The 25751-nt window shown below is 38.7% G+C and overlaps 1 protein-coding gene and 1 pseudogene across 2 annotated transcripts in view; one reads left to right on the top strand and one right to left on the bottom strand.

Annotated features, from left to right (window-relative positions):
• Positions 1 to 25751, bottom strand: part of FAM13A (family with sequence similarity 13 member A) — a gene marked incomplete at both ends in the record, with an annotated part of 316801 nt that overhangs the window by 254154 nt on the left and 36896 nt on the right. Inside the window, one exon of the mRNA XM_080697200.1 lies at positions 25287 to 25496. Coding sequence (XP_080553326.1) covers positions 25287 to 25496 — 210 coding nt within the window. The remainder of the gene's footprint in view (positions 1 to 25286; positions 25497 to 25751) is intronic.
• Positions 18708 to 19291, top strand: LOC308264495 (RWD domain-containing protein 4-like; annotated as a pseudogene). The gene has a single exon. The product of its transcript is annotated as an RWD domain-containing protein 4-like (transcript).

Below are 25751 nucleotides of genomic sequence, written 5' to 3'. Positions count from 1 at the left end.
TGAAATGTATGAAATATTCACTCAATCACTCTGCAAATATTTATTGAATGACTGATTACGCTGTTCCAGGTGCCATTCTAAGAGTTGGGATATACCAGCAAATGAATAAGCAGACAAACAACAGAGATCTCTATCTTCATGGATCTTACATTCTAGCAGGGGAGCCATTAAACAGTAACTATGGCAACAGTGCTAGAGAATTTGGAGCCCTGGACCCAGGCAAGGGCTGGTGACTATGATTATAAATAAGACTGTTAGGAAGGCCTGATTGAGGATGTATTTGATGTCTGCTCCTTCAGACTTGGAAATTGAGTTTTAACCATCTCTTAAATCCCCTTAAAATGCTTTTCATATAAAAAGTGAGAATTCCTTTTAATAGAATGACACATAATTTTTATTTTTTTATTTTATTTATTTATTTATTTATTTATTTGTGTGTGTGTGTGTGTGTGTGTGTGTGTGTGTGTGTGATACTGGGGATGGAACCCAGGCGCATTCTGCCTCCAAGCGACACCCCCCAGCCCTATTTTTTTTATTCTTTATTTTGAAACAGGGTCTTCACTGAGTTGCAAAGGGTCTCACTAAGTAGTAGCTGAAGCTGTCCTCGAACCACAATCCTCCTGTCTCAGCCTCCAGAATGCTGGGATTAGAAGGGTGCACCACCATGCCCGGCTTGAATGCACATACTTTTAAGAAGAAATCATACAAACTAATGTTGGAATATAGTGAGTTCTTTCCCTCCAATATACTTAAAGGAAATGTGTAACAACTCATTTACAGACTAATTGGAGTTGGGTAAGAGTATTATGTAGGCACTGGATTACAAGTGATATTTCAGTGATAAGAAAAAGCTTGAAGCTGGGCTGGTGGGACTACCTGTAGTTCCAGTCACTTGGGAAGCTAAAGTAGGAAGATTGTTTGAGTCACAGGTGTTCAAAGGCTGCCTGAGCAAAATAGCATGACCAGGGCTTAAGAGAGAGAAAGAGAAAAAAAAAAAAGACTTATTTGGCCATCATGGGATAAGGATACTTAACAATAAAATTCTAAGGAAGAGCCTTAGAAATTGAAGCAAAACACATGTCTGAAGATGTAACAACATATTTTGACACTGTAAAATTGTAGTTATTTCTAAAATTAAACTGGAATAAAAATTAGAAAAATATATAAGTCTAAAAGGATTTTTTTTGTGGTACTGGTGATTAACTCTAGGGGCATTCTACCTCTAAGCTATACCCTAGCCCTATTTTTTATTCTTTATTTTTGAAACAGAGTCTTACTAAGTTCTGGAGGGCCTCACTAAGTAGCTGATGCTGGCCTGGAACCTGCAATCCTCCTGTCTCAGCCTCCCAAGTACTGGGATTACAAGTGTGTGCCACCACATCTGGTTAAAAGTTTTTAAAATATTTTGAAGATGGGATTAGTGGTTCATAACTGAAATAGTCACTTTTTTATCATCAATCTGTTTCTAGGATAAGAACTACCTTTCTCCACTAATGTAAAGTACCCCTGCTACTTCTTCAAGTTTTCTGGAAAGTTTCCACTTATTATTGACTAAATTTAACCAATTCTTCAAGCTAAGATATAAACCACCAGCACAGTATACAGAGACAACCAAAATTACTTTCATTAAAGGCCAAGGGCAAACATTGAACCATGTAACAAACATTTGCTCTAGTTAAAGAAAAGTTGTGATCATAACCAACAACATTGCACCTGTTTGACAGCATATACAACAGGACAGAATTGAACTCTAATCCTGACTGTGCCCTGGTGCTTTCACGAGCCTTGTCTTTTCAATGGTCAGGAGGTTATATTGTACTCACAATCTTAGCCTTAAGGAGAAAAAACCCCAAAGTGGCAGAGTGATAATCTCTGTCATGACATAGCTCAGAGAGATAAGGTCAACCACTGGAACAACCACAACATTTATCCTCATAATGGCAGATTTATCAAGTGACTTTTTCTCCTTTGATTAAGCCTCATGAAAGGGCTTAGGAAAACTCGCTAATCTCTCTTCTAGCACAAGGAGCGCTGCAGCCTAGAGGTCACCAGCCTGAGAACATGGGCAGCATAGAGAAGGTGAGAAGCCAGCAAGGGAACAGATTCTCTCCAAGAGAAAGCCCAGGCTGCCTGTCACCTTGATTTGGGATTGGGGAGACCTGGAGTAGAGGGGCCAGAAGAGCCCACATACTTTGCTCCCATAAGACAGTGAGATAATAAATTTGCACTGTTCTAAGCCATTAAATTTGTGGTACCCTAACATGGCAACAATAGAAAACTACTGTAGCCCCAATAAGAGACTACTAGATTGAGACAGGGAGACTAACTGGTTCATGTTCACCAGCTACCAAACAGCTGAGCTGCAACTGAAACCCAAGCCCCTGGACCCCAGACCACCAGCTCTGATCACACGGGGGGTGGGGGGCAGGTCGGCTGCAAGGCTCATCAGTGTGACAGTGCATTACACCTGTCAGTATTTGAGAAATGTTTGCTGAGTCAAATACACAAGAAATTTACCGAGTAAATGGAGGCGGCAATCTTAATTCATTTATGACAAACAATAGCTTTTAATGTTCTAGAGGGCTTGTGTGGGAGGCAACATTTTGAGAAAAGCCTATGAGGATGTTTTATAAAGTACACGAAGCTGGGCATGGTGATGCACACCTATATTCCCAGTGCTTGAGAGGCTAAAACAGGAGGATCACAGGTTTGAGGCCAGCCTTAGTAACTTAGAGAGGCCCTCTGCAACTTAGTGAGACCCTGTTTCAGAATAAAAAATAAAATAGGGCTAGGATCTTAGCTCAGAGATAGAAGGCCCCTGGGTTCCATCCCCAGTGAAACACACACACGCATACAAACACACACACACATACAAACACACACATACACAAAGCAAAAGATAAATTACATTTCTTTCTAATATGCATTGACAGTAGAAGGGGGAAATTCACAATGCCAACTCCTCGGGGTCAAACTGGGTTTATCTCTGCATTTCCCACCTGGGGAGTGGAATCACTTTTAGGAATTGAGGAGAAGCTGAGGGAGGTCATGTGATTCCACATTTAGGTTAATGAAATTGGCATTTCCTATGGGAAAGAAGTTAGTTTCACGGAGCTCTCACAATCCATGCTGACCAGGTTCTCAAAGCCCTTGCATGCATTCCTCAAAGGGCAGGATAATAATGTGACTAATAAAAATTAGTCACTGAATAAAAATTAGTCACTGAAAGATAAAGAAGTGTATTTATTGCCTAATTACCCTATATTTCAACTGCAGCTCTCAGTCTCAGAAAGAATTCCTACTCTGCAAGAGGAAAGGCCTGCAGAAAGAAGTAGGTAATACTTTCATTTCAGCCTTATAACAAAAAACAAACCCTTGATTACACCTACTCAGTAGCACAGAACATTTATCTGACTGGCTGCTGAATGCTTGTTAGTAGGACCATGAATAAAAACACCAAAACCAAAAAAAAATTACATAGCCTACCTAGTGTCAAAATGGGAGCGCGTGTCTAGGCTGGATGTTAGGCACGTGCTTTCACAGCTGAAGAACATGTTTGTATAAAAAGTAAGTAAAAGGAGACGGAGAAAACACAATCAGCAACAGGAGAGGGAGTCTCCCACAGATAATATACTAATCTTCAACAATATTGACAATATCCCAATAATAAAACTTGGCTATTTCCCTAAGCCTAGTGCTATATTAAGTGAGCAAAGTACAGTTAATATATAATTTCAGTGGAAATAATGTCAGCGCCGGTTGTTTACTTCTAGGCACCCCCGATTAAACACTCAGCCTTAAGTGGACTTGGTGTCATAGGAGTCAGGTCATCAAGGTCAGGGTTGTTGGAGTTATTTCATATGCCCCCCCCCTTTTCTGCCGTAAAGACATCAGTGTAAAGACTTTTTGTCTTTACATACTTAAGACTCCATGTAAAAGGTTCTTTCTATGGGTTCAGTGAAGCAGGTGTTCAGAGCACAGCTTAACAGAAGTGGCTAGCAAGCTAATCATCTGGCTTCCCTTCAAACTGATATTATTTAAAATTTTTTCAACTCTGATTTGATGTGGGTTGATTTTTTAGTAATACACATTGTATGAATTTTCAAATAATTTCTTTGTTGGCTGTTTTGTCTTCTCTTCCAGTTCAACACAAATAAGATAACCTTCTAATGAAAGCATTAGGGAAAAATTTAAGAATATATTGAGGACTTCACCCAGTTTACAACAATTTATTCCTAAATCTCAATAGATATTATCTTTTTTGGCTTTGAAGCTGCTGGGCCTCCCTCTCTCTTTTTCTCTTCAATCCCATAAGTCTCCTGCTATTACAAAAATTCTATAACCATTACTATAAGGATGGCTAACTATAAAGGACAGATAATAATGGGTATTGGAAAGAATATGGAGAAATTAAACTTTCATTCATTACTAATAGGAATGAAAAATACTTTAGCTATTTGACAAAATAGTCCCTCACAATGTTAAACATGTCAAAGTTACCATATGATATAGCAACTCTACTCTAGGTAGATACTAAAGAGAAATTAAAACATATGTACACATAGAAACTTATACACAGCATTTGAGTAAAAAGAGCAATGCTGGAGTCATCACAATACCAGATTTAAAAATATACTACAGGGCCATCATATCAAAAACAGCATGGTGCAGGCATAAAAAAAAGACATGACGACCAACAAAACAGAAGACACAGAGACAAACCCACACAGCTACAGCCATCTGATTTTTGACAAAGGTACCAAAATACATATGCTGGAAAGAAGACAACCTTTTTAACAAATAGTGCTGGGAAAACTGGCTATCCATATGTAGAGGAAATCAGATCCCTATCTCTCAGCCAGTGTAAAAATCAAGTAAAATGGATCAGAGGACTAAATATAAGACCTGAAATTTTGAAATTGCTAGAAGAAAACATAGGAAAACACTTGGGAGATACAGGCAACAACAACAACAACAACAACAACAACAACAACAACAACAACAACAACAAATCCTGAACAGAATTGCATCAAATTTAGAAGCTTCTGTATAGCAAAAGAAGCAAGCAACAGAGTAAAGAAACAGCCTACACATGTGAGGAAATCCCTGCTAGCGACTCCTCCACATTAATATCAGAATATATAGAGAATTAGCTTGTAACCCCAGCATTTGGGAAGCTGGGACTGGAAGACTGTGGTTCTTGGACAGCCTCGGCTACTTAGTGACACCCTCCACAACTTCGTGAGACCCTGTTTCAAAATAAAAAAAATAAAAAATTGGGCAGGGGGTGTAGCTCGGAGGTAGAACGCCCCTGGGTTCTATCCCCAGTACTAAAAAAAAACAAAAAAACAAAACTACTTTGAGATTCCACTTCACCCAGCCAAAATGGCAATCATCAAGAATGTAAAACACAATAAACACTGATGAGGAAGAAAGAGGAATTCTTATACGCTGTTGATGAGAATGTAAGTTAGCACAGCCACTTTGAAAACCAGCACGGAGCTTCCTCCAAAACCAAAAAAAAAAAAAAGAATTATCAAATGATCTAGCTATACCACTCCAATTGACCCAAAGAATACTATCTGGAGAAATAACCTGCATATCCATGTTTACAGTGGCACAGTTAACAATAGCCAAGTCAGGGGAATAGCCTAGGTATCTGTCAACAGATGAATAGATAAAGAAAGTGTGGCATATACACAATGGAGTTTTGCTTGGCCACAAAGAAGAAAAAAATTAAGCTGAGCGTGATGGTGCACACCTGTGATCCCAGTACTTGGGAGGCTGAGACAGCAGGATCCCAGGTTCACAGCCAACCTCGGCAACTTAGCAAGGTCCTGTGAAACTTAGTGAGACCCTGTTTCAAAATTAAAAAATAAAAATGGAGCTGGGGTTAGAGCTCAGAGGTAGACTGCCCCTAAGTTCAATTCTTAGTACCCTACCCCCCAAAAATAAAAGAAGAAAATTAGGCTATTTCCAGAAAAAATGGATATAACACTAGAGATCGTCATGTTAAATGAAATAACCAGACTCAGAAAGCCAAGTATCACATATTTTATCTCATATGTGGAATGTTAAAAAAATAAAGGTAACATGAATGTAAAAGGGAGATTATGAGAGAACAGGAAGGGGATTGGGGAGGGGAGGGTCAGCGATGGTAATGGGGTGGATATATGAAAGTATGTTATATGCATATAAGAATATGCCATGATGAAACCCTGTATATTATTATTACTATTCTGTATAATTAATATGCACTAATCAAAAAACAACAAAAGGAGAAAAGGCTTGTTTACAGACATTTATAGCCATATTCACAGGAGCCAAAAAGTAGAAAGAATGCAAATATCCATTAGCAAGTGAATGGATAAATAAAATGTGGTATACTCATAAAAGAGAATATTAAGCAGTCATAAAACTGAAACGAAGTGCTGACCCATCCTACAACAAGGATGAACCTCAAAATATTAAGCTAGGTCAAAGAAACTAATCACAATAGAACACCTATTATGCGATTCTACTTATGTGAAAGGTCCACAGTAGGTAAATCTAAATGGACAGCAAGGATACTGGTGTCTGCCTGGGGATGGAGATGGTAGGAGGAGGAAGGAAAGAGGAGGACTGCAATGGCCTGGGGCTTCTTTGGGGATCACAACAATGTTCTATTTTTTTTTTTTTTTTTTTTTTGGTGGTACTGGGTTTCCTGGAAGTCCTTCTACCTCCGGACTACACTCCCAGACCTATTTTTATACTTTTTTTTTTTTTTTTTTTTTTTGGAAACAGGGTCTCTTAAGCCAGCGCGGCTGGCTTCGAACCTGCACGATCCTCCTGTCTTCTCCTCCCAAGTGCAGGGATTACAAGCGTGCGCCACCATGCCGGCCACAACAATGTTCTAAAATTAGATAGTGGTGATGATTATTCTCTATGAATAGACTAACCCCACTGATTCTATACCTTAAAGCAAAGTTATTCAACAAAAGTTCTGTTGCCTTTAGAATCAAGCTTGGGAAAAAGTTGGAGAACTATCATTCAAAAAATGATACATTGCTAAACTGGGCTTGGTGGTGTACACCCGTAATCCCATTACTTGGGAGATTGAGACAGGAGGATCACAGGTTTGAGGACAAGTTCAGCAACTTAGTGAGGCTTTCAGCAACCTAGCAAGACCCTGTTTCAAAATAAAAATAAAATAGGACTGAGGGTGGAGGTTGCAGGTAGAATACCCCTGGGTTCAATCCCCATTACTATAAAAAAAAAGAAAAACAAAAAACAAATTCCTTCAATTAAAGATGAGACTTTTCCTCCTAATATCCCAATAAAATAACAATAAAATGAATTTTAAAGGACTAAGCCTTCACAGATAACGAGAACAGCATAAAAGACATCAGTAGATGAAAGCTTTCCATAAATGTACATATACATGTGCACGCACATACCCTCCTACTTCAAGACCAGTAGTTCTTATGTGGAATAATTGCTCAGTGACAGCTTCTTTTTCCAAGCTTGAATAACCTCACCTCCTACTTAATATTTTCTCACAGAGTCAAAGGCCATTATAAGGAAAATAAAGATGTATACGTGTACTCAGCAAAGAAACTATCATCTCGTTATCGAGACCTATCATCTTAAAGGTCACGAGGAGTTATAAATACAAACAAGGTTTTTCCTGTCACGTGGACCAGTACGGTAGCAGACAAACTGGAATGTTGCCAAAATGTACAGTCATTTCCTGGGCTTCCTAGCACCGTCTGACCCATTACACCTTGGCAGATACATACACAGCAACCCTTTAATTTTGCCCTGGGTTTAGGTCTTTGCCTAGAAATAAAAGAAATAGTTAATATATTTAGTATTGCTTGCAGAAAACCTAAAAGGTAATACTGAAAACAGAAAGGGCTAAAAGCTTGAGTTTAATACAATGATTCTGCTTTTCAAAGAGAGTTTTATGAGGGCTGAATTATTTTAAAAGAAGAGGGCTGGGATGTAACTCAGTGGGGATGGAAATGTCCTGGGTTCCACCCCCAGCTACAAAATGACAGAAAAAAGAAGAAAAAAAAAGAAAAAGAAAAAAAAAAAAAGACCCAAGGAAACACACACAAGCTAAGAACAAAAAAGATGCTTCTCAGTAAGAAGGAATGCCTAGGAGAGGAAAGGCATGCCTCCTAGGGAGATCATACTATCCAAGGAGTGGCTGTAACTGGTATTTAGCAACACTCGCATAGTACTTTAAAATTTGCAAGGCAGAACCACTCAGTGAACCTCAAACAGCACATATGGTATTGTGACCACATGCATAAAAGATGGGCCAAACTCCAAGTCGCCTCCAAGTGAGCCTTGCTGGTAATAAAGAAAAATAGAACAGGAGTCCCAGGCATAAGCCAGCTCATTGATTCGGTTTCTTTACAATTCACTATTGTACTGATTAAAATGGCCCTATTATTAGAGTGCTTTTTTTTTTAAAGGAAAAAAACAGTTGCTGTTTAAATTATCAAATGTTCATAAGCTAAAATTCACAGGCGCTAATTCTCACATATTGTTTGCACAGCTGCTACCATAAAATTCTGTTCGGTATAAAATCAGGTATGGGAACAAAAAAGGCAGGGAAATTTTTCCATTTAAAGAGACAGATTCCTCATTATGTGTTTATCCATTCTTCCCAAGACCCCACTGAAATGACAGTAAACCAGTACTTAAAAGTCTAAGCACCCACCAGGTGTGGTGGGGTACGCTTGTAATCCCTGCGCTTGGGCGGCAGAGATAGGAGGATCGCGCTGATTCGATGCCAGCCTCACTGGCTTAAGAGACCCTGTTTCCAAATAAAAATATAAAATAGGTCTGGGAGTGTAGCCCGGAGGTAGAAGGGTTTCCAGGAACCCCAGTACCACCAAAAAAAAAAAAAAAAAAAGTCTAAGCACCCAAAGATAAAAATACAAAAACAAAACAAGCAAACCAGCTGGGCATGGTGGTGCATGCCATAAATCCCAGTACTTGGGAGGCTGAGACAGGAGGATCTTAGGTCCAGGAGGATCTTAGGCCAGACTCAGCACCTTATTGAGACTTTGTTTCAAAATAAAAAAATAAAAATGACTGGGGTGTAGCTCAGAGGTAGAATGTTCCTTCCCACTAGAAGGAGGAGGAGGAGGAGGAGGAGGAGGAGGAGGAGGAGAGGAGGAGGAGAAGGAGAAGGAGAAGGAGGAGAAGGAGAGGAGGAGGAGAAAAAGGAGGAGGAAGAGGAGGAGAAGGAGGAGGAAGAGAAGAGGAGGAGGAGAAGGAGAGGAGGAGGAGAAGGAGAGGAGGAGGAGAAGGAGAGGAGGAGGAGAAAAAGGAGGAGGAGGAGAAGAGGAGGAGGAGGAGGAGGAGGAGGAGATAAAAAGCAAACAAACAAAACAAGCACACCAAAAACTACCATGGAGAAGGTGAAATCGATGAGATTCAGAGACATTTGGATGTGTCTGTGACAAGTGACTAAAACAGACAGTTGAGAGTCCTTTCAGACTCAGGGATTCTCCAACAAACACCCTGTGCATCCAGGCAAGAATAATTAAGGACTAGGGGTAAAAATGTGAGATTAGTAAAATCAAATAAATAATGAGCCCAGCAGCAAGCTCATACCCCTCCCTTCCACTCCTGCTTTGGGGAACTCATTTGTTAAACAGAAAATCATGTTCACATACTGACACTTGGGGGCACCTCACATACCAGCTACATTTCCCATCTATGTACTCTCGAATCCTCCTACAGCACACTACACCAAAAGACCGGGCTCCAGTCTGTTGATAAAACCTTACACTTAAATCTAAACAGTCAAGAATCACCTTATATTTGATTATAGAAAGACAAAAACTCAGCCGGGCGTGGTGGCGCACGCTTGTAATCCCCGCGCTTGGGAGGCGGAGACAGGAGGATCGCGCAGGTTCGAAGCCAGCTTAGGAGACCCTGTTTCCAAAATGAAAATGTAAAAATAGGTCTGGGAGTGTAGCCCCGAGGTAGAAGGGCTTCCAGGAACCCCAGTACCACCAAAAAAAAAAAAAAAAAAAAAAAACTCCACAGATAATAGAGGAAAAAGAAGAGAAACAATAACATTAATAAAAAATTCCTGTTAGTATTCTCAGAAATATAAAACTGGAATACTATAAAACAAGAATGTAAGGCTGTGAAAAAGGAATATGAAACAGAAATGTTCTGGATCTTAAAAATATAACAAAAAACAAACCTGGAAAATATAACAAAAAACTAAACCTGGAAAATATTTAATTCTGTATTCTGTGAGGAATTTTCACAGAATACAGAAGTAAAAGAAACATATAGGACACGTAAAAATAAAATTATAAGAAAGATGATACAAGAAAAACTTTTCAATCAATCAAAAGACAACGATTTCCCAATTGAGTGTTGAACACATTGATAAAAAGGAAAGAAGGAAGAAAGGAAGGAAGGAAAATGAAAGAGACAGACTTCAGAAAATAATAGGTCTGAGAAAGAAGACTGGTGACAGAGAGCTCAGGATGACATCCGTAAACAGCCCCATGCAAAAAGAAGCTACATGAAGAATTTCTCCAGAAATAAAAACATTCTTTGGTTCTTTTGAAGAAAGTAGTTAATGATGAACCTGTTGGCATAGCTTAAAAATGTGCAGATAGGTTTATAGGAAATTATACAAATTAAAAAAAATAAGCTCACCAAATGCTGCGTGCATGTATGTTACCATCACCCTCAACTACATTATGATGTGAGACTACAGTCTACCGATAAAAGTATATTTTAAAAATAAGACAAATATTAACACCAAGAAATTCATCTCATATACACATACCCTTACATAGTCACAACAAGTTGAATATTAGTTATGAATTTGAGCAAAACTGCTCTATAACAATACTGGATGAAACTGGAATGAGTGACAAATGTAACCACTAATTCCACATGTTTCATAAGCAGAAGCAATGAGATAATGTCTGAAAATGAGCAATCAAGATATCACACTATATTATTAGATGAACGCAAACACCAAAGTGATAGCCAATGTAGGTGAAACTAATTTTTCCTCTGGGAAAGAAAGAGGGCTACTAAGGGGTGGGGTAGGGGTCTCTAGCTGTTCTTTATAAGTACATTATATTCTTTTTTGATAAATTTGTTATTGTTATTTGCTTGTTTTTTGAGACGAGATCTGGCTATGTTGCCCAGGAGAGTTTCAAATTTGAGGGCTAATGTGTCCTCCTGCTTCAGCCTCCCAAGTAGCCAGGACTATAGGCATATACATGTACCACCATGCCTGGCAAAATATTTTTTTAAATAAAACAAATATTCCATTAAAGTTATGAATTTTATTTGGAGGAATAAAATGACTTAGGAATGTGTTACTTTAGTGTTTAACAATTTTACTGAAAGATTGCCAAATCTAATTATATTTACCCCAACACACACACACACACACACACACACACACACACACCCTCACTGTTCCAACCAGCACATCTGTGCATCTATGCTTTCTGAGCATCTGCTCCTGCAGTCTTTGTGGGGTAATGGTCACACCACCAGTAGGCCCCACTCAAGCACTATTTTCTTATTAAACTTAGCCTTATGATCATCTCACTTAGAAATGATTACTCCTTTCATACCTTATCTCAGAAATGTAAAACTAGAATACTATAAAACAAGAATGTAAGGCTGTGAAAAAGGAATATGAAGCAGAAAAAATATATAACAAAAATATATATTTTTGTTATATATTTTTATATATAACAAAAATATTTATATATATATATAAAATATATTTTGTTATATTAAAAATATAACAAAAAACAAACCTGGAAAATATAATAAAAAAACTAAACCTGGAGAATATTTAATTCTGTATTCTGTGAGGAAGTTTCACAGAATACAGAATTAAAAGAAACATATAGGACATAAAAATAAAGTTATAAGAAAAAGCACCATGTATCCTGGTGCTTTGTGTATATCCCATAGTTTTCTTTTTTTTTTAAATAAATTTTTATCGGTGCATTGTAGTCATACTTCTTAATAGGATAAAAAAAAAAACTTGAGATACACATGCACACATCACCCAATCAGCCCTTACCCAATCCCTAACCCCTACCTTTCCCCTCCCTCCTTCCCATGCTTGGCTTCCTGATTAACTTTGATATGTTTGCTTAAGTACATCATTTGCTTTAAAGAATTTCCCTTTTCCCCCCTCCCATCCCCTCAGATAGTTCACTTTAATTGTTCCTATATAGGATCTCTTCTTCATGTAATGAGTTCCTCCTGTTACCCATTTCTCCCTAGTTTTTGCACATTAGGGAAAGGATCTGATTTCTTATTTTTTGTGACATTTAAGTTCAAATGCCATAAATTTGTTTTCCTTTATGGCTGGGCAAATTCCATTGTGTACACATCCCAGAGTTTTGTAATCCACTCATCTGTTGAAGGACATCTTGGCTGGTTCCACAGTTTGCAATGGGGAATTATGCATCTATGAACATGGTTGCTCATGCATTAGTTTGGTATTTTGGTTTTCATTCTTTTTGGTAGATACAGAGGTGGTATCACTGGGTCATATGGTAAGTTTGATTTTCTTCTTCTGAGGGTCGTCCATACTGTTTTCCAAGTAATTGCATCTAATTTCTTTTTTTTTTTTTTGGGTGTTCAACTCCAACTTTTTTTTTTACTTTATTTTATTTTTTATACATTTACTTATTTATTTTTTAAAAATCTATCCTAACATGAAATATGAACTCTAAATACCCAAACAATCTTGAAAAAGAACACAGCTAGAAGATGTACAATTTCTGATTTCAAACCTTATAAAGCAACAATAATCGAAACAGTGTACTACTGCTATAAAGGCAGATGTAAAAACCAGTGGAGTAAAATAAAAAGCCTAGAAATAAATTCTTCCATATATGGTCAAGGCTGTGAAAAAGGAATATGAAGCAGAACTGTTCTGGATATTAAAAATATAACAAAAAACAAACCTGGAAAATATAATAAAAAAAACTAAACCTGGAGAATATTTAATTCTGTATTCTGTGAGGAAGAGGTCAAGTTATTTTTGACAAGGTTTCCAAGAACATTTGGTGAAGGAAATAATAATATTTCTCTAAATATTGTTGAAAAATAATAATTACATGAAAAGGCATAAAATTGGTCCCTTACGTAACACCATATACAAATATTAACTCAAAATAGATAAAAGACCTAAATGTAAATCTTAAGACTATAAACTTTTAGAAGAAAACTTGGGTCATAACACTACACAACACTGAAATTGGCAGTGATTTCTTACATATGATTCCAAAGGCACAGGCAACAAAAGAATAAACAAACTTCATAAAAAAATAAAAAAAATATTGTAAATCCAAAGACAATGCAAACAGAATTAAAAATTACTGATAGAATGGGATAAAATATTTTCAAATGCTATATCTGAAGGTATATTAATATTCCAAATAGACATCCTAAAAATTAGCAACAATAAAAGCAAACAATACAATTTAGAAATAGGTAAAAGACTAAAATAGGTAATGAATCTCTAAAGATTTTTATATGACCAATAAACACATGAATATCACTCATCATTATAATATAACTAATCATTAAGAAAATACAAATAAAAACTATGGTGAAATACTACTTCACATTTGTTAGGATGGCTGCTTAACATGAATTACCTTGCTCCAGCCCTTTACCTTGAATTTGTTACTATCTTTACTTGTAAAGTGTGTTTCTTGTAAGCAGCAGATGGATGGATTCTAGTCTTTAATCCATTTTGCCACTTTATGTCTTCTTATTGGGGAATTGAGGCCATTTACATTCAGTGTAATTATTGAGAGATAACTTTTAATTCCTAACATGTTAAGATTTTATTTCTGCTTGAAATACTGTTTATTCTTCTTTGCTTAGTTGTCTGCTGGATGGAAAATCTTGTTTCTCTGGTTCTGGTGTGTATTACCTATTTCTTCTTTGTAGTTAATCTCTTTGAGTATTTTCTCTAGCGCTGGTTTTGAAGACATAAATTCCTTCAGTTTCTGTCATGGGAGCTTCTTATTTCCCCATCTAATTTGATAGATAATTTTGCTGGGAAGGAAAATTTTGGCTGGAAGTTGTTTCCTTTCAGAGTTTGGAATATGTTACTCCACGCCCTCTGGCTTTCATGACTTGGTTTGGGAAGTCTGGAGTGATTCTAATTGGTTTGCCTCTGAATGTCACTTGGCCTTTTGTTTTTGTTGCCTTTAAGATTCTCTGCTTGGCTTCTACATTGGTCATTTTGACAATTATGTGGCATGGGGAACCTTTTCTCTGATCCTGTCTAAAGGGAGTTCCATAAGTTTCCTGGACCTGTGTATCAATCTCTTGCTCTATGTTTGGAAAATTTTCTGCTATTATTTCTTTGAAGATATTATTGATCCATTTGGTTTCACCTTCTTTTCCCTCCTCTATTCCAATTATTCTTAGGTTAGCTCTCTTAAAATGGGCCCATATTTCTTCAATGTCAGATTCCTGTTTTCTGATTTTTTTTGTAAGTTATAAATTATGTGTCCATTTTTGGAGTGATCATCTTCTAGGAGTGAGATTCTATTCTCCATGTGGTCTAATAGATTGTTTATAGTTTGAATTGATGCCTTTACCTCAATGACTCCATCCTTTATTTCTTTTAGACTCTCTCTAAATTCTTTTCAAAAGTCCTGTATTATTTCTACAGTTATATTCCTGATTTGATCTTCTGGAGATCTCTGAATTTCTGTGTTATCAGGTTCTGATATGGGGTTGTGGGCACTCATTGCTCTATTGCTGTTCCTCTTTCCCATGATTTCAGAAGTTTGTGCCTTCTCTGGCTTCTTCCCCGGGTCACCATGATTTCACTTAGGGTGTTCTGAATCTGGAGTTTGTGATAATCTCAGCCGCCACTACTCCTTTACTGGGTTGTATTGTAATGTCTCAGACCCAGGGAGTTAATCAAGGCTGCATGAGACTGTGGGGGTGCCGGGCTCGGCATTTCCCACAGGGAGCTGCAACTAGGGTGTGGTATCTCTGCCACTGCTACTCCTTCACTGGGTTGGTCTGTAAAATTTCAGACCCAGGGAGATTATCAAAGCTTCGCAAGTCCCTGGACATGCAGTGCTCGTATTTCTCCTGTAGGGGCTGCAATTTCACTTATGGTTATCGTGTGCACTGATCTGGAGCTGTCGCGGACCTGGTGAACTCACCGCTGCTGCTGGCAATATGGAGCTTTTGCCATGCCGTTGGCTGTGAGGCTAGCGTATTTCTTTTCTGGTTTTGAGCTCTGTTCTGAGTCCCTGGAAGGCGTGATGATCTTGTCTACTGGAGGTTTTAGACGTTCTTTGTGCTGGAAGAACTGCTGAATTACACCCGAATGATCTACATCTGCTCACTTCAGCTCTTTGTTTACCTTTCTTCTCTGGAGCTGGTGCTGTGAGGGAAGATGTGAGCAACAAAGTACACACCCAACCCTATTTTTACGTTTAAACAGGGTCTCATTAAGTTGCAGAGGGCCTCACGAGGCTGCTGAGGCTGTCCACAAACTTGCAATCCTCCTGTTTCAGCATACCAAGTACTGGGATTATAGGAATATGCCACATGCCCAGCTCCTTGATAACTTCTTAGCTGCAGCTTTCCACAATCCTTAACTAGAACCTCCAGCTAAACCACACATAAACTCTTGACATAGAATATGTGAGAGAAAACAAATGTTTACTTTTTTGGGGGGGGTAGGTACTAGAGATTGAATTTAGGGGCATTCTACCTCCATGCAACACCTCCAGCCAATTTATATTGAAACAAGTTCTCACTAAATTGTTAAGGGTCTTGTTAAGTTGGTGAGGCTGGTCTCCAACCTGCAATCTGCCTATCTCAGCCTCCCAAGTACCGGGATTACAGGTATGTGCTATAGTGCCTGGCTAGATATTAAACAAAATAATAGGTGCTCACTTTATGACACCTAATCCTGTCATTAAAAGAAATATGTTCAAAGAAAGTCAATATTAATTAAACCATGAACAGAAATATACCAGAAATTATCTGTACATATAAAATACACTCCAGGACTATTTTTTCTATGTATGTCATTTGTTTTAAATTCATTCTTCAGGCCAGGCATGGTGGTGCACCCTTGTAATCCTCGCGCTTGGGAGGTGGAGACAGGAGGATTGCGCTGGTTTGAAGCCAGCCCCGCTGGCTTAAGAGAACCTGTTTCCAAAAATAAAAAAAGTATAAAATAGGTCTGGGAGTGTAGCCTGGAGGTAGAAGGGCTTCCAGGAACCCCAGTACCACACACAAAAAAAGAATAAATAAATAAATAAATAAATAAATAAATAAATAAATTCTTCACATCTAACTTTGCTAGTCATTACATATATCAAAGGCAAAAACATATCAATTCTACAATAATGAATTCTATCCCAGAAACTACCCAATTAACATCTGACTGTAAGCTTTTTGCTAGGTTACTTTTACTCATATTTATCATGAATTTAAAAACATTGTATTATAGACTAAATTTTTATTTATTTTTATTTTTATTTTTTTTTCATTTATTTATTTATTTATTTATTTATTTATTTATTTATTTATTTATTTTTTGTTGGTACTGGGGTTCCTGGAAGCCCTTCTACCTCTGGGCTACACTCCCAGACCTATTTTCTGTATTTTTGAAACAGGGTCTCTTAAACCAGCGCGGCCGGCCTCGATCCTCCTGCCTCTGCCTCCCAAGTGCAGGAATTACAAGCGTGCGCCACCACGCCCGGCTTTATTTTTATTTTTTAAAAAAAATTTTATTGAACATAAATGATGTACATTTAAACTATATTTGGTGCCCTCCCCCCCACGTCCCCATTTTCCCTTCCCCCCTCCCACCAATGGTTGTCCAGGTTAACCATGTCATATTCATAATTTTACACATATTCAGATATAGACCCTCATTAATCAAGATCAGCCTTCCTCCTCTCCTATCTTTCCATTCAAACTTTGCTGATATTTCTCCTCCATTATCTGGAATCCCACTGGTATCCTCTGTGTTTCCTAGTTTGGGCATATTAGAGGAAATATATGTACCTTCTCCTTCTGTGCTTGGCTGATCTCACTTAACATAATGTTCTCCAGGGCTTTCCATCTTCTTGCAAATGGTATGTTTTTGTTCTTCTTTATGGCTGAATAGAATTCTATTGTGTATATTTCCCAAAGTTTTGCTATCTATTCATCTGTTGATGGAGTATAGACTGAATTTGGACCCTCCAAAATTCATGGGTTGAAGCCCTCACCAAGTAATATGACTATACTTGAAGACTGGGCCTCTAAGGAGGAGATTAAGTTTAAATGAAGCCACAGGGTAGTATTGGTGTTTTATAAGTAGAAGAACAAATTCCAGGAGTGCTTCAACACTGGGGAAGGGCCACATGGGGATAGAGCCCAGAGATCCCACCAGAAACCACCTCTGCCAATACCTTCATCTTGGACTTCCAGCCTCTAGAACTGTGGAGAATAAATTGCTGCTATTTACACCACCCAGTCCGTGGCATTCTGTTTCTGTAGCCCTAGCTGACTGCTACACTCATCATAATGGCAAAACCCTGGACTTAGGAGTCAGGAAAACTCTGCTCTGCTCATCCCGGCCATTTGATCTGTGGCAAGTAACTTACTGCACTGGATTCCATTTCCTTATCTAGGAATGTTCGTAGAGTATCTGCAATGGAGTTAGAAGCCAAATACAAGTAAGGCAGCTGAGCAAAGTCTTCTGATAAATTAACTTAAACACACTTAAATTGGGATGACAGAAATAAAAAAAAATGAGCTTATTGTTATAGTTCTACAGTCCAAACATAACTGATACTCAGAATGATATATACATGCACACGCTTACACATGCACACACACTCCAGCCTACAGAGATGACTATGACGCCCATTTTTGGCCTGACTCCTCGTAGCCACTGACCTTCTTTTTCCTCATCCATTTAAAGTGAGCCTCTCATCATGCCCCCCCCCCCCAGTGACCGTCCTGCTTGGCTTCCATTATTTCATTAACGGATCAATTGTCAGGCTGCCACATCAAAAGTCTCTAATTTTCTTCAATAAAAACCTGGACAGATAATTAACAATGTTCCACAAGAAGAGCATCAGCTTCTACCATGTTTAACAGCAGCTGAGTCGTTGGGCTAAGTCCCAGTTCATCCAGAAGTAGGAAGGCACATTAGTCAGCCACAGAAGGTTCCTCGAAAGTTGAACACTGCCTGCTTCTTTCTTTCATGACGGAAGATCAGGTCTTGACAGGCTGGCAATTTTAAATTGCTATCACTCCTACTAAGGACTCCACCCCAGGCACAGATTGAATAGATCTGAATTATTGAAGACAAAAGAACACTTGCCTCAGGTCTAGTCAAAGCAGAAAGTTTGCAGGGAGCTCTCCCTGGTGCTAGTAAACCTTTGCCTCAAATTCCCTTCCTGAGCTCTTCCGAGAAGCCGTCCGCCCCTCCATCCGCTTAGGCACCCTAGCCCACACCCCATCGCTCCCTTCTGGGTGCTGCCGAGGGCCTGGTTTTACTTCCCACCCTGCATCCAAATTGGGTTTTACTTCCCACCCTGCAGCCAAATCGAGGAAGGGAAACGCCCCCGCCTCGGGGCCACTGTCCTGGCTCTCTCTCTCTCTCTTGGTTGTACCGACCACTGTCCACCTGGGAGAAGCCCAGTGCGATGGGTGCCAACAAGGACCAGGAGATGGAACGAGAAGCATTACGTTCTATTTATGAAGGAAATGAAAATTTCTGGGAATTAAGTCCAGTTTCATTTCAATATAGGATAGGTGAAAATGGTGATCCCAAAGCCTTCTTAATAAAGATTTCCTGGACAGAAACATATCCCCAAACACCTCCAATTATATCTGTGAATGCTTTTTTTTTTTTTTTTTTAACAACACCATATCATCAGCTGTAAAGCAGAGTATATTAGACAAGTTACAGGAAGCTGTGGAAGTTAACCTTGGAACTGCTATGACCTATACATTGTTTGAATGTGCTAAGGACAATAAAGAGCAGTTCATGGAGAATCACCATCCCATAAATTCCACAACATCTATAAGCAATATCATCTCAGTCGAAACTCCTAATACAGCCCCATGAAGTAAAAAAAAAAAAAAAAGACAAAAAAGAACAACTTTCTAAAGCCCAGAAACGGAAGTTGGCTGATAATACAGATCACAAAGGGGAACTTCCTCAGGCTGGAAATGGGTTGATGTTGTGAAGCATTTAAGTGAAACAAGCTCTAAGGATGACAAGTAGCACGGGGAATTTGGGACAAGATAAGAGCATCCTTTAAGAAGTCCATCAGCTTTCACTGCTGTTTTTTGATATTGAGGTGGCTTTTTATAAAATACAGTCTTTTTGTATGTTTCTTACATAAAAATTGTCAGTGGAAAGTTTATGAAGAGATCTGGCATTAAGTTATTTTCATAAACTTGCCTTAATAAAAGGTATAAATGTTACTGTTTAGTATACTTTATGAAGCCTGTTGAACTTCATAAATGGACAGCTGTGAGGAATAATATTCAAGTGTTGATTTATATGATCTTATTCTAGTGGATGTGATAAATTTTAAGTGAATATGAGGACCTTTTCAAACTGTCATACCAATAGAGCAGAATATTGAGTATACACTTGTTCCACAGCATGATCCATATTAATAGACTTTTCATTTTAAAGTCTTTTTCTCTTCTTCTTTGTTTAATTACTGAAGCATAAATTGCTTCAGAGAAATTTAAATACAGGTATTTGAACTTTATATGATATTCTTTATAGTTCCTTTTAAATTTTCAATGATGAACTGCTTTCCTTTAATAAATTGATATTTATTTACATTTTTCTCTTGGTTTGGGTCAACATGCTTGATCATGAACACTTTGAGTGAGATTTGTAATAGGAGAATATAAAACAAATCTGCCAAATACAAATACATCAGAAAGCATTTGAATAGTTATTTAAAACATTTCTCTTTGCTGCATATAGTAGAATGGGAACAAAAGATGCCTTAATATTTAACTTTTGTATTGTTGAAAAAATTTTAATAAATTCCTATGTATGTTATTGTGATGTTTTAGTTGTTGGATAACAAGTGTTTAAATGGGTTTAATATAAAACCATTTTAAGTCTTATTATTTGTAGAGTGTCATTAAGTATCCACATGTATTTCTCAACCTCTTCTTTTAATAATATACATAGAAGTATTTCAAATGCTGAACTGCTAAACATGCTTGATTTATTTTTTCATTAATAGTGGAAACTATTGACTGTTTTACTAGGAAAAGTCATTGATGTTGATATGTGATTTACAGTGACTTTGTATATCCTCCCCAGCTTTAAGAACTATTGCTGTATACATGGAAGGGTAGTTTGTTAGTATGTCAAGTTATACACGTGCAGCTTGTTTCTGAGGTTTTAAATAATTATTAATTTTTAAAGAAGTTACCTTAGCATAAAAGTAATTTGAAATGTTTCTGTGGTCTTTACAAAGTTGACCTTGGCTTTAGTTAAACTGTTTAAATTATAAAGTAGGTATAATTATAGTGAAGGAGTTTAATCTCATTTTCAAAAGCTGCATCACATTTTGTTTCTTGGATTAATATTCAAATTGAGGACCACTAGAATATGCCAACTTGTGTTTTCAGGGTTGTGTATGTGTAGTTTTGTTGTTGTATTGACTTGTTTGCTCATGTTTGGTTTTTAAGAAACATCTGGTAATTGAAAAATTTTGTTTTGCTCTGAAGATTATGAAATTGTTCAGGTTTTTTGTGGTTCATAGATTACAACGAATAATGCTAGTTAAATGCCAATGAACTATTTTCAGTCTTTTTCTAGGAATTGTGCAAATGTCTGGGGGTGATGGTGGCAACAGTGCCTCTTATTACCCTGTGTGAAACACTTGAACATTTTCACCAATATGGCCATTATCTGTTTCACACTCCCAGTATATTTTCTCAAAGTCTGTTTACTTAAAAATATGTAGAATGACAACTAATAAGCAATAAAGTCTGAATTACAATAAAAAAAAATTCCCTTCCTGATGTAACAAGTGTGGCAAGCTGTCCTCTGCCACCACAGCCCTCCTGGTTCTATGGACATTGCAAAGGGCATGGCCACCACACTGCTCCTCACTGTCTTATGAGTTGCCTAAACTCCAAGCCTTAGGGCTACCTTTGACTCCTTTCTAGTTCTCTTTAGACAATTATCAGCTACCATATTGTTCAAGTGTTTTTTTCCTAACATCTCTGGCAGCCTTCTGTTAAAATTTCTTTACCAGTTTCTCCTGGAAACGATAAGAACACTTCGGAAATGCATAGTGGTGATGGTTGTATAACACTGTAAATGTTCTTAACGCCTCTGAATTGTCCATTAAGAATGGTTAAAGTGAGCAAGTTGTGATGGCACACACATGTAATCCTAGTATTTGGAAGGCTGAGATAGGAAGATCACGGGCTCTAAGCCAGCCTCGGCAACTTAGTGAAACCCTGTTTCTAAATAAATATAAAAAATAGGGTGTGGGAGCTGGGCGTGGTGGTGCACACTTGTAATCCCCATGCTTGGAAGGCGGGGACAGGAGGATCGGGCAGGTTTGAAGCCAGCCATGCTGGCTTAAGAGACCCTGTTTCAAATTTTAAAAAGTATAAAAATAGGTCTGGGAGTGTAGCCCGGAGGTTGAAGGGTTTCCGGGAACCTCGGTACCACCAAAAAAATAAAAATAAAAAAATAGGGTGTGGGGTGTAGCTCAGAGGTAGAATTCCCCTGGCTTCAATTCCCAGTACCATACAAACATACATGCACACACAAAAGAAATTAGTTAAAGTGAGGGATGTAGCTCAGTGGCAGAGCACTTGCCTGGCATACCAGAGGCCATTGGGTTTAATTCCCAGCACCACAAACACAATCAATAAATTTTGTGTTATGCATATTTACAATATTTTTAAAAATCTCACTGCCAACAAGTTAATACAGATCCTTAAAACCATGACCTAGATTTACACTGGTCTTTTAGATGTTTCAACCAAACCTAGTACTTTCCCATCCAACTATCTCACACAGCACTGCCTAAAATGATCAATCATGTGGCTTCTTTCTTTTAAAAAGTGACTATTTATAGATAACTAGTAGTTCCTTAGCCTAATATTCAAGACCATATACCATTTGGTTTCCATTTGCCTTTTTAATCCTATCTTCTGTTAATTTCTGTAGCTACAGGGACCGCTGTTAGATAATCCCGTCTTTATCTTTCTTCATCTGAAGAAAGATTTTCCTCTCCATTCAAGTTTACCTAATATACCCAGGTCTCACTCTTTCCACAAGTTTTTCACTGACCACCGTAAACCAGGCTGCTTTTCTTCTCTCCTTGTTACTCACCATCAACTCTATGTGCTTTTCTTTCATTTGAAGCACTATAGAATACACATAACATATATTCTACCTCCTCAATCAAACTGCAACCCCTTAAAGTTAGGATGGTTAATCTTATGTTAGCATCACCCTGTGTCTCAGTAGAAGGTACTACCAATAAATAGACTGATTTGATTCCAGTCATCCAATAACAAAATGTTCAATTATGAGATAAAAAGCATTTATATTTACATTTATATTACTATATAGATTAAGATTGACTCCCATTATTGTCCCACAGTAGTCATGGTTGATTTTCCTTGCATAGTTTCTCAGCATTATAAAAGAAAAAACCATTAGAGTAGTAGATAAAACTATCAGAGTAGTATGTGGAGCTTTACAACCTTTTCTGGCACCAGAAATATGCCTGATTCTGATATTAGCTTACGATAAACCAGTTACATTCCAACGAAGATGTAGTCTTTTGTTCTGATCAATACCATACACCCCTGGTTCTGACCCCTCTGAACAGATCTGATCTGATCAATGCAGGTCCTTCTGAACCTCTCTTAAATATGAATTGTCTAAGTCAGGCTTCCAGAAGAAACAAGGGTTCTGGCAGAAGTCTACTGGAGACCGAAGAAACCCACTTAGTCCCACTGCTACCACTGACTTAGCATGTCAATAAGTACCCTAATAAATTGGTCTCTGCACAATCCTAGACCTGTCTGCTGTTTATCTGTCGGCCTCTTATGGCACTTTGGAGCCAGCTCTCATACACTGGTACCAGGTTGTTCTGAAACAATTATAGAAGGATTTCCAACAGGAGGCATTCAGATAAAGGGGTTGTTAGGTAATCTCATATTAAATAAATTTTTCCTTGCAATATTTTTATTGCTTACAATTCAGACCTATTTTAAAACATACCTGGGATGATAAACATAAAAAGTAAACAAACTGCTGACTTACTAAAATAAAAACAAAAGATCAAAAGTCATAGAATATGTCAAGCTGAGATAATTGTCCTGGAAACCTCAATTAAGGAAGGCAAGTTGATGCAGTCAAAGATAAGCGGCCTCCTAGAGTCTCTCTCTTAAATATGAACTGTCTAAACCAGGCCTCTGACAGAGACAAAGGTTCTGGCAAATGTCAAGCACAGACAGAAGTCTTTGATAAACAGCTGGGATGTAGGTATAGTGGTTTGCCAACTAAAGAGATGTGTGATCTCAAAACTTCGGATACCAGACAAGTACTGAGCTGATAATTTGTAATAAAAACACAGGAATCTAAACAGTTTTCTCCTACAGGTGATCTGCAAATGGTGGGCAGCAGGGGTGCCCCAGGCAGCTTCCAGCCTGGACACAGGAGCAGTTCTGGTCTAGCTCATGTGTCTGACAAACACGTACTTGGGCCTCAGAATTCCATCTGAGAAAGCATGGAGAAAGGAAGTTTCATTTGAAAAGGGGGGGGGGGCATTCGAATAAAAAAGTTTGTTCTTATAGACTCTTTGAAACAGGATATAATAGAATATAATTCAGAGGCCCATAATAGCACTTTAAAAAAAAAGAAAAAAGGAATAGAACATTGAGTTGTGATGGAGTGTCAAGAAAATTACTGAAGCCATTAGTATGAGGACTAAATTATGATAGCTGGGTTGTCTCCCAAAGGAAATTATATCAAAGTGATTTTATTGCATACTAATGTAAGGAAGGAAAGGAGAGAGGAGCCCAACATGGTGGTTGCCTGTAGTCCAGCTACTTGGGAACCCCAAAACAAAGTGTAGGCACTTATTCTCTACAAAGAGGCATACTGTCTGCATAGAGCACTCTGCTCTCGGGGTGCTTGGCTGCAGAGCTTCCTGGCTCCTGTAAGAGTCTCAGACAGGATGAACCCGGGGACACAGTACCTCTCTTACCTATCGACCTGTTCCCAGTCAGGTGAGGGGCATCAGAACAGCAAGTCAGGAGCCTGCAGAGTCAAGCTCCTGAAAGGATCTGGGATATTGGAAAGAGCCTCACGCAGAGAAGGTGGCTGGCTGCTGGTGCCCTGTGGTGGCAGCGCAGAGGCAGGGTTCTGTCTTGGGAGGAACTGACCTCCATGCCGAGAACTTGGCAAAATGTGCCAGTGTTCACTGAGGACGAGACACAAACCCTGAAGAAAGGAGTCAGGCATGGCAATCTTCCAAGAGGCCTGCCTCCATGTCCCCACTGGAAGCCAGGAACGGGCCAGGCGAGGAGGCGCTGCTGATATCGGGGCCTTGGGGAGCCATAGATGCATGACACCAGTCACTTCTACCCAAGCTATCAGTCAGCTTCCCGTCAGGGCAACAAAACACTCAACACGGTCTATGTAGGAATTAAAGGGAACTTTATTTGGGTTCATGGCCTTTGATGGCCAAGTCCAAGGCAAGGTGGCCTCATCTGTTTGGGCCTCTGGTGAGGGCGGCACATCACGCTGGGAATGTGTATCAGAGTGAGTGCTCATGTCCTGAGCCAGGAATCAGAGAGACCTGGGGTAAAAAAACAGAGTACCAAGTCCCTCTTAAGAGCACACTCCCAAGTAAGCCTTGAGCACGCGTGTATGTGTGTGTGCGTGAGTGCGCACGTGTATGTTGTTGTTGTTGTTGTTATTGTTATTTTCTACTGGGGACTGAACCCAAGAGCATTCTATCTCTGAGCTACTCTCGGCCTTATTTTATGTTTTATTTGAAACACTGTCTTGCTAAGTTGCTGAAAGTCTCTCTTAAGTTGCCCAGGCTGGCCTCGAACCTGCGGTCCTCCTATCTCAACCTCCCGAATACTGAAATTACAGGCATGTACCACCAGCTGTGGCTTAATGTTATAGATTAAATATTGGAGAGCATAGCTTTCACTGAGGATGAGCTGTTTTGACCCCGAGGCTGCGCGGTCCTCACCCTGGAAGAGCTGGAGGAAGCGTGGGTGCAGCTCCGCCGTGATGAGGCCCTCGGGCAGCTCCCGCAGGAAGAGCTTGAGCAGGCTGGCCGCGGCGCTCACGTCACCCTCCTGGGCCAGCTCCACAGGCGCCCCGCTCTCGAACTTTTGCAGCAGCAGCTCCACCACCTTGACATTCCCGTTCACCCTGAAGAGGCCTTCCTGGGTGAGTCCTGAAACAACAAGGCAGGTCCAGGAAATAAACAGAGCCCCGAAAAAAGACACAAAAGTCAAACAACAATGGACATAAATCTCAGCGTGGGAGTCTCTGGATACTGTCAATCTGGGAAGATTTTCACATTTAATAAATACATTTTCCTAGAAAAAAAAGTTTTGATGTTTACTACACATCAACCAAAACGATCATACATAATTTTTAGTCAGTTTACCCCTAAAACAAGGCCATATATAGAGAACATGTTATATAT

The sequence above is a fragment of the Muscardinus avellanarius genome (assembly GCF_963383645.1).
Source record: "Muscardinus avellanarius genome assembly, chromosome: 6".
NCBI classification, from domain to species: domain Eukaryota; kingdom Metazoa; phylum Chordata; class Mammalia; order Rodentia; family Gliridae; genus Muscardinus; species Muscardinus avellanarius.
Note: the sequence above shows the minus strand (reverse complement) of the source record. Positions and strands in the feature narration are given on the sequence as shown.